We start from the raw sequence: 10,256 nt of genomic DNA, 5'->3' as shown, positions 1-10,256 counted from the left end.
TAGGCTCAATAGCTTCTTGTGAGACACACCACTGGTGAGTTAGAGAGCTGGCGTTCGTTAGTTTACACCCAGGGGTTTTGCTCAAACTCCCTTTCAAGAGTCACAGGCAGCCTGAGCCTGAGTTTCCCCCTCCATATCGATTGCCCCTTTTAACAGGAAGATTCAAGAACCCATGGGGCTTGAGAACTTGAAGAAATATCAAAGAGATTTTTATTTGATTCGTGACTTCTCCTGGGATTTCTCAACCCGCACTGCATAGCCTGCCCCAGAGGGCGGTAGAGTCTGACCCACACGTGAGGAAATGGACTCGGCACTGAGCAGGAAAAGCAACTGGATGGGTTCCAGGAGGGGTGACCATGAATAAAGCAGTGGGTCGTGGTCGGGAGCTCTGTCGTATGAGGAGACTTGTCACACGAGGAATGTCCTCGAGTCCACTCAGACCCCTGCTGGTCTCAGGCCTCCTCAGGATTTCAGGATCGCCCGAGGGAATGGGAAACCATCTCTTGTTCCACTCTCTGCTTCTCGGGACCACGCTGTTGTCATCCCGTTCCTGACCCTTGTCAGGAGTCCTTGCGCAATTGCTTAAAAGGCTGTTGGCTCCCTCCTTGCTCAGCTGATCCAATGCAAGATGCTCCCCCCTGGCCCAGCTTCTCACCCTTTTCCCCAAGGGAAACTGGCACCTGGTGCATCCACTGCCTGGAACATCGGAGAGAAGGACACTTATCCCTTTAGGGACAAGCCCTCAGATGCAGGCTGTGAAGGGAGTCACTCTTCTCCAGTGTCCAGGCCTTGGACAGGAAATTCATATCACAGGTTGTGGGCCATGACAGCTACCTTTTCTTCCCTGTCTTAGATCTTAGGAAACTGGTTTAATCAGGGGGTGGAGCCTAAACCTGGTTGATCTCTCCCTCTGGGAATACACAAGGCCTGAGATTTCTTCCAGGCTGGTGTGCGTTGCTCACCTTGAAGGTAGGCTTCAAGCCATCGTGGCTAAAGTAACTGTAAGCTAAGATGCTCTGTTAGAAGAGTCCCCTGCTGCAGGGCATGTAGAATGACTACCCACTTTACAGCAGGAGCTCTCTTCTGAGTCACAGCTCTTGCTTACCTGGGCAGTGAGTGAGCAAAGGCCAGAGCTGGGCACAGGCAGGGCTGTGATCAGAGGTCCATGCCAAGTCTCCATTCAGGAAACTGAGCAAGAGGGGATGCAGGCAGCCTCAGAAGCTCTCCTACTCAGTTCACGCTGAAGCTTACAGTGCTAAGTCAAGTCCCAGGAAAAGACGAACAGATCATCTTGTGACAGAGAGATGTCACCTCACCCTTGCCCGAGGCTCTGAGATTCGTCCTACCAAACTGTTGACCTAAACCAAGCCCCACATTCTCAAGATGTCCCTCTCTAAGAGTGGGCGTCATCATTAAGCCATGAAGCCAAACGTCAGGAAAATAAAGCCAGCCTAGAATTCTGCACTCTTTTTTCTTGTCACTGTCATCCGCAGAGGCTCTGTCTCTTAAGATCTGATACTGTGCTTCCCTTCACCTGTGTCTTTCACTGAACTATAAGGGGGTGCACTGGGGAGTCTCCTTCTCCAGTCACCAGGGGACACTGAAGGAGGCACACTGAGAAGCACTACCGACTGAACTGTCAAGGAGCACCTCCCCCCACTGCCCATCCCTGGCCTTGGTTCTCACCCTAACCCATGGTAGTTCTTTCAAGCCTTTTTAAAAAAAGTGGTATGAGCTCACGCCCACCACAGAGCACTGAAGCCCTTTCTTCTCCTAGCCCCTTCCCCCACACCCCAACCCTTGTCCCCTTTCCCTGTTCTTTGACCAACTCAATAGTTGGAAGTTTGAACATCCCATTCAGGTTCCATCTGGCCCTAGCACTCCCTCTGTCTCCTTCCCCCCCCCCTTCTAGTGTGTCTACATAACATCCTCAGGCCCCTTTCACCTCACTTTAATTTCCAATTCCAGTTCCCTTTTAGTTCCTTTCCTTTTGTGTCCCTGGGGGGGGGGGAGAGAGAGAGAGAGAGAGAGATCTGAATGGAATGATGACCATCAGTGTCCTTCCTGCTCTCTCTCCTGTGTGAGCTCAGCTCAGCTCCCCCACCCAGACAGGAGGCAGAGGCTAAAGGAGAGCAGCTGCTCTTAGACACCACTCCCTGGGCTCTCTGCTTCCAGCGTCAGTGCGAGTCGTTGTCCCCGTGTCTCCTGTGAGAGTGGGCACCTGGGTGGCAGGTTTCCACCTCTGGTCCCCATGAATATTATGGAGAATTCCAAGGAGCAGGAGTTGCAAACACTGGGGAGCAGAGTCTGGGACAATCCTGCCTACAGCAGCCCTCCTTCCCCGAATGGGACCCCGAGGATCTGCACCGTCTCCAGTGTGGCTCTCCCTGAGACTCAACCCAAAAAGCCAGAAGTCAGACGCCAGGAGAAGACACCAAGAGTCCCTGTGTCCGGCTGCTGTCTCCTCATCTGTCGTGGCATCAGAGGTACGGGACACGAGGAGAGGTTTTCCTGGGGTGTTAGAGTCAGAAAACCTTAGGTTTGAGAGGGGGACAAAAGTGACCCAAAAGAAGAAATCTTGGTGCCTGTGATTTGTCAGTGTTAGAGTTGCTTGCCCCGGGACAGAGGTCCGGCTCTGGGACTGCCAGAAAGGTCACTTAGCACAGACATTACCTGGGGACCCAGACAGAGTATAGAGAGAATGGTGAGTGGAACACTGAGGTGAGGAGGCTCTAGACCACTCCTCCTGTACAGATACCCACCCCATTCACAGCTCACTCTGACCCAGTATCCTCACCCCATCTCCCACAGGGACTTGGTAGGAGGTCAGGCAGGGGTGTGGGTGCTGTAGTCAGGTTCCCGGGGGACACTGGATGGGTAAGGAAGGACCAGTGGAGATGGGGTAGGGACTAGGGACAGGGAGGAGTGGATCACTAAAAGGATGTGCTGTTGGGAACTCTGGACTTCCTTCTATGCCTGTAGGACTGTGGGGGACAACGCTGACTGAGAACACAGCCGAGAACAGAGAGCTTTATGTCAAGACTACCCTGAGGGAGCTTGTGGTGTACATTGTGTTCCTCGTGGACGTCTGTCTGTGTGAGTAGCCACTGTCCTGTGAGCATCTGCCTGTGAGAGGCACAAGCGTGTGAAACGTCTGTACCTCCCAGTGGATTCATCCAAGTGGATCCTGGGAATTTTGTGTATATACCAATATACAACTCTTGTGACTTCTCACACTGAGTTCAAAGGAGGAAATGCAGTGGGTAGAAATATTGTTCATAAAAGGAGATTCCTCTCAAATTACTAGGTAACCTGATTTTCAAATTCAAGTGCCTACTATTGAGCCAGCAGCCAGTGTTGTGTTGACAGGTGGAAATGTTTGTTTAACCCTTTGTAAAGGGTAGAGGGTCCCCCTTTCTCTTTAGTGGGTTTTGTGTGATGTTTTATTATGTGACCCATCACACAAAAATGATCCGTGTTTCTTAGGTCCAGGAAGAAAACGATTCAGGCTTTAGAGAGTTCCCGAGAAGAGGGTTGGAGTTCAATAGTGTGGCCAACTCCACACAAGCAGGCCGGCTCTGTGGGACACTCGCTGGGGAGCTCTGGTGTCCAGGTTCAGAGAAGCAAGTAGAAAGCTGCGATGTAGACTGTGAGAGAGCTGGAGTGTAGAGATGACACAGAGTGACAAGGGTGGCTTATGTGGAGACTGAAGTCCAGGCTCTGAGTCTGCAGATTCAGGGCCAAACACACCACTCTGTCATTTCCCACCTAGGGGACCTTGTGTTTTTCTTGTAACTTCTTTGAATGTCAGTTTCCCCTTCTGTACCTACCTGATCCGACAGGGCTATGTGGCCTTTATATGAGTGGGCCATTTGCTCACCCTGACATGTGTGACAACAGTTTCAGAACACTCACCATGCAGTTGCCTATCTCAGCTCTGATCAGTTTGCTGCCTTTTACTGAAAGAAATATACCAAGGGGCATCGGACTGACACAGTGTCCTGTGGCATCATTACTTCTGTTGTAAGAAGGCATGTTACGACTTGGTAGCTATCATAGATCTGACTGAATTCTGTCCCTCCTCTATGCATTTACCAATTTGCCCTGCTCCCTACTGCCCAAACATAAGGCAACCTTGAATTATGACCTCTTATCCTCACAGAGGCCACACGATATGGAACGTATACATACACTTCTATGGAAACCGATTAGCTTTCTATAAACAGAAGGGTCTGACTCTCCTGCCTCTCCCTTTTCGTTCTCCCAACCCCAGGGCTGTAATGCGTTTCTCTTTCCTCATGAAGTGTTTCAGCAGACCCAAACCCTTGCTCTCCTACTTCAGCCTCTGATTCTGTGAGTCTCCTGACAACGTTTATCTGAATGGTAATACATCTCAACTTCCTTTCTACAAACCTACAAAATTTCCATACGTTTTAACAAAATTACTTCTGGGGATATCATGCAGGAGAGGCATCACACAGTCTCTGAAAATAATCATGCTTGTCTTCGAATTCAGTAGTGGAGTCACAACACTTCCACATGGTCCCCTAGCCTAGTTTAAAAAAATAAATAAAAACAAAAATCTTTTAAGGAAGAAGTCTGTGGAAACATTCCACACTCCATGATTCTAACATGGTGTTTTGGAGAAGACTAAAATCTTGCAGGGGTTGCCAGGGTTTGAAGGTAGAGAGGTAAACATTTGAAGAGGATTTTAAACAGACCCTGTGCTTCTCCATGTGCCAGTTACACAGTGTCAGGTTTATTTTGCAAACAGTGTATCTTTCGGGTTGGGATTTTCATACAGAAAGTAGCTGTTTGCATGGGGCCAGAGGCACGGTTACTCGCACCTTTAATCCCAACACCAGGGAGGCAGGGGCTGAAGAATCTCTGAGTTTGGGGCCAGCCTGGTCTACTCAGTGAATTCCAGAACAGCCAGGACTAGAGAGAGATCCTGTCTCAAAACAAGACCAAAAACAAGCAAACAAACAAAATACAAAGCAAAAGCCTACCTTTGGTCAGTTAGTTTGTTGTTCTTTGTTTGTGGGGACAGGCAGCCCAGGTTAGCCTTTCTCTTCCGAGTACTGAGAAGGTCAGCCTGAGCCACCATGCTCAGGATTTTGTGTTGCTGCTTTACTTACCGAGTCCTGAGCCCAGAAGGACCTCACACATGCTAGGCCTTCCCCACTGCTAGTCTATCCTGCTGGTCTTTACTTTTTAAAATGTGTTAAATGTAACCTTCACTGGGACATGAGAACTGGTGCACATCTTCCAGCTCAGCATTCAAGAGGCAGAGGCAAAGGCAGGCAGATCGCTTGAGTTTGAGACTAGCCTGGACTACCAGTTCAGGAACAACCAGTTCCAGGCCAGCCAGAGCTACATAGTGAAACCTCTTCAAACAAACAAACAAACAAACAAACAAACAAACAAACAAACTCAAACAACAAAAATAACTGTAAAGCTAAATTTAAAAGTACTATAAACTTTGAAATAGCTAAAAGGGAAGAGAAGTTGTAAGCATTTTTAAACTACACACACACACACACACACACACACACACACACACACAGATACACACACACACACTCCTGACAAGTAACGGATGTAGTGGCTGTTTTACATAGCATACATAGGTAAGGAAACATCACACTGCCCCATCTATTCATGCGAGAATTATCTGTCAGTTTAAAAATAAAGAAGGGGGCTGGAGAGATGGCTCAGTGGTTAAGAACCTGGTTGCTCTTGCAGAGGACCGGGTTTGAGTCCCAGCACCCACAGAGCAGCTCACAGACGTCTGTACCTGCAGTCGGGGAATCTGATTCCCTTTTCAGGCTTCCAAAGGTTCTGCATGCATGTGCCACGACTTGGAGGCAAAGCACTCACATAAAATAAAAATAACGAGATAATACGTATGAAAATGCATATTGTAACTGGTTCTACCTAGAGAGACACTATCATTTAAGGATTCTTCTAGAGACTTCAGCCCTTTAGTCTAGCAATTTCTGCAGAGGGCCTCAGTTTACCACCTCCATCGGTGGGAACAGTAACAGCGGGGCCTCACTAATCAGTTTCACAGAAGCAACTGTGTCACTGTTTAACTTGTACTCCATTTCACAAATAAGAAAAAAAAATTCAGGGTGACGAAGAGCTTCCCTGGGGACAGGAAGTGAGGAGAAGAAGAAGCAGGAAACCAACTGAGCAGCCATTGCCCTCTTTCAAGGTTGCGGGTTTGAGTGAGCACACAGTGGGTCCTGCATGCAAACATTACTTCATTGTCACCCAGCACATCGTAGCTAAGTGATGTGGAGGAAGCTCTGTTTGTCATCAGCGTCCCTTCCTCATCCTCATGAATTCTCATCCTCATCAGCATCCCATCCTCATCCTCAACAGCATCCCATCCCCATCCTCAACAGCATCCCATCCCCATCCTCATCAGCATCCCATCCCCATCCTCAACAGCATCCCATCCCCATCCTCATCAGCACCCCATCCCCATCCTCAACAGCATCCCATCCTCATCCTCATCAGCATCCCATCTCCATCCTCATCAGCATCCCATCCCCATCCTCATCAGCATCCCATCCCCATCCTCATCAGCACCCGATCCTCATCCTCATCCCATCTTCATCCTCATCAACATCCCATCCTCATCCTCAGTTTCCCATCCTCATCCCCATCCTCATCTGCATCCCTTCCTCATCCCCATCAGCTGTTCCCACCCTCATGTAGCTGACAACTCCCTCCCCTCTCCTAACAGTAGAATCTTAAGAGAATGCTGCTACACTGCTACCTACTGTTCTCTCTTCTATTGCTATATTTAAAACACAAGGACTGTTTTGTTTTGTTTTGTTTTGTTTTGTTTTGTTTTGTTTTTTGAGACTAGGTTTCTCTATGTAGCCTTGGCTGTCCTGGAACTCATCTTGTAGACAGCCTGTCCTTGAACTCCCAGACATTCACCTGCCTCTGCTTCCTGAATGCTGGGATTAAAAGCCCATATCACACCAGGCTAAAGAATATTTTTATTTATAATTCACCTCCCCCTGGTCCAAAGGCATCTGATTTTTTTTTTTATATCACCAGCATTTATCCAATTCTACACTTTCACATATAATTACATCAGCCATTTTCTCTTATGTTTCTGAGTAGTTGATTTATTTTAATTCGATGAGCAAGCTATATTAAATTAAAATCCATTAATTAAAACTTTCTCTTACTACCTCAGTGTTTACTATGAGTAAATATGTCCAGACCTGTTGCCTTCTCTTGCTTTTGTTAAATCTGTTCCCAGGGCATGTCTAAGGAGATTAAGTCCAAGATGAGACTATCTTCTTAGTGTCGTGTGTGACCATTTGCCTCGGTTGAGCATTACACATATTTATTACAGTGACTACAAGAGCACAGCAGGGTAAGACTCTATGAGGATTAGAGATTCTCATTCCTAATTATTAGAATTAAGTAGGTATAAAACAATACAACAATCTGCCTTAATTTTCTTGTTTTGATTCATGGTAGGGATAAACAGTTTCTTACTCTTTGTTATTTATACTCACTTGGTATAAATCGCACAAGACAGATATTGTCAGGAGGTGAGGGAGATTTTAGGAAGGAAAAATTGTTAGACCGTGGCAGGAATTACCAATGAGGGCCTTCGTTTCGGGAACTGGAATCCTGGGAGCGGGAAAAAATGGTCTATGAAACTGGGCATCACCTGCCTAGCAACTGGGCTCAGAGTGAGCCCGGAGAATTCACTGTGGCAGAGCCACGGTGGCCTAGTGTCCTCCCCGTTATGTTTTGCTCCAGGAACTCCATGACCATTTGGTGACTCACTTGGCTAACTCGGAGCTCTCTTCTTTAGCCAGGCAACATGGGAGAGCCATCAATCTCCTCACAATGTCATGATGCAGCCCTGGACCAACACAGAGAGCATTCACACCTAGGACCTCACTTGACCGTGACTGGATTTCTGTGAAGGATAGATAAGACTATTTCCATGCCAGAGATCAGGAAAATGTCACCCTTGTCTTTATGAATAGTAAGGAAATGATCCGCCGCTTAGAAAGGCTCACATTAGTAGAGTCCTTCCGGTCTCCGCCATTGTTCACAGAGAAGTGCAGGGGAGTGAATGATGGTCCTGCCCCTCCCTCCACCTCCCTGCCTCCCATCATGGTATTTATGAAAGAGCCTCCAGCCCTTTGTCTTCTTGGAGGAAGGCTGTGGCCTTTTGTTGATGGAGGAAACACTGAAGTCTTTATGTAGAAACAATGGCTGTTTGTTTTATCAAGCATTTTTGTTATCTCAAAGGTGCACCTGGGACAGTCCGTATGTAGGAGAGCCTCTGAGCCATGACCTAGGCTGGATCTGGTTACCATGGAGTATAGAGACTCTCAGCCTTTTGACTCCTGTCTACTCATCAATAAATGTGAATTGTTAGCACCTTGTCATTGCTGGCTCTGGAGAAGCTTATCTGCCTTCTCTTACTCTGTCTTGTTTTGTTTTTAACATTTATTTGGGGCACCCATGGAGATAAGAGGCCAACTTTCCATAGTTGGTTCCCTCTTTCCACCATGAGAGTTCTAGGAAATCAAGCTCAGGTCGTGAAGTTCAGCAGCAATTGCCTTTACCCACAGAACCATCTCACCAACCCATCATTCTACTTCCTTTCAGTGGGATTCAAGGTTCAGGTAGAGTTTCACGTCATCAGGATACTAGGAAAATTTGCCTTTCTTAACTGCACATTCCTAGGACTGATGAGGAAAGAAACAGAATGTGTGTGGGAGCTTCAGCGAGGGTCTGTAGGTGAGCCCCTATGTGGCTGTCAGGATAGTATATGTTAACTGGGCACATGGAGCCATGCTATCAGTACCGGAGGAAGCATGGCCAGAACAAGGCCACCTGACTCGTGGAAGGACGCCACCAATGATTAGCCATAAAGACTGGGACACTTAAACTTCTTTGAGCCTTGTTCTCCTACTCAAGAGAAGCTGACATCTGCCTAGCTGCTGTTGCTACTCAGTGACTGCATTAGGCCTTCAACAGATACCAATTGTCATTCCACATTAAAGCTTGTGAGGAAGGTAGGTACTGACATCCTCAGACTCTGGTTTGCTGTAGGCGAGATTGGGCTCTGGTCCTGCTGGCATAAGTGGCCAGGGGGAAAAAGGAGGTTGCTAGTATCATACGGCACTAGCCCGAGTGCTTGCCCCATCTCTACCCTGCTGAATGACCCCGAGCAAAGCACAGAAACTAAGCTACACAATTCACAGAGAACTTTGCTTATGAGTACAGAGATCTGGTGTATAAGGCTCAAGAAAGACACCAAGGCAGATTGTATTTTGGAGTCAAAAAGGAAAGTTTATTAGTGTCGGAGAGGTGGTTCAGTGGTGAAGAGAACTGGCTGCTCCTCCAGAGGACCCAGGTTCAACTCCTAGAATTCATGTGGCAGCTCACAACCATCTGTAACTCCAGTCCCAGAAGATCTGACACTCTCTTCTTACCTCTGTGAAAGCATGCATGCAGACAAAAACATCCACACGCACAAAATAAAAAAATAAATAAAATCTCAAAAAATTATAAAAAACAACAAGGAGGCTTATTGGAAGAGTTATTAACACTATGGGCAAATGAGAGACAGACAGACAGACAGACAGACAGACAGACAGATGGCTGCATGGCGGAGGCTCTGAGGAGAGTTCAGGACTCAACGCCATAAATGATAGCATAGCAAGACCTCTGATGAATTCAGGCCCATGAGGCAAAGTAGGGATAACCTTTTAGAGATCTTGAAGGAGTCCACAGCCAGACGGTCTCTGATTTCCCAGCAGGCAACAGGGAAAGGGATAAGGTGTGGTAGCATCAGTAAGATGATAGGAGGGTGTGGTGGTTATTTTGTATCAGTTTAACACAATCTGACATCATGGGATGCAGGAACAGCAACTGAGAAAATGCCCCAGCTAGATTTGGCCCGTGGTATGTATTTTAAATTGATGATCGATCTGTTGATGTAGAAAACCTAGCTCACTGTGGGTGGTACATCCCCTGGGTTTTGGTGGTCCTGGGTGCTACAATAAAGCAGGCTAAGCAAGCCATGGGAAGCAAGCTAATACATTGTTACAGGGTATTTGATCACACAGTGACGCCCAAGGTTGTGCTACTTATTGAAAATACCACTTTCTTGTTGTGGTGCGGCTCATCCCTTAGCATATACCTTCAGTCCTTTTGGCTAGAATACAGACATGCCCTTAGCCCAAACTTTTAATCCC

At 47.3% G+C, this 10,256-nt stretch overlaps 1 protein-coding gene across 1 annotated transcript in view; it reads left to right on the top strand.

Annotated features, from left to right (window-relative positions):
- The first annotated feature begins 2,251 nt into the window (after positions 1-2,251).
- Pkd2l1 (polycystin 2 like 1, transient receptor potential cation channel) overlaps positions 2,252-10,256 on the top strand; it is a 35,806-nt gene continuing 27,801 nt past the window's right edge. Inside the window, exons 1-2 of the mRNA XM_032895505.1 lie at positions 2,252-2,486; positions 2,983-3,096. Of these exons, the coding sequence (XP_032751396.1) occupies positions 2,252-2,486; positions 2,983-3,096 (349 nt within the window). The remainder of the gene's footprint in view (positions 2,487-2,982; positions 3,097-10,256) is intronic.

The sequence above is a fragment of the Rattus rattus genome, chromosome 2 (genome assembly GCF_011064425.1).
Source record: "Rattus rattus isolate New Zealand chromosome 2, Rrattus_CSIRO_v1, whole genome shotgun sequence".
Classification (NCBI taxonomy): domain Eukaryota; kingdom Metazoa; phylum Chordata; class Mammalia; order Rodentia; family Muridae; genus Rattus; species Rattus rattus.
The sequence above is the reverse complement of the archived record's forward strand: the minus strand, read 5'-3'. Positions and strand labels throughout refer to the sequence as shown.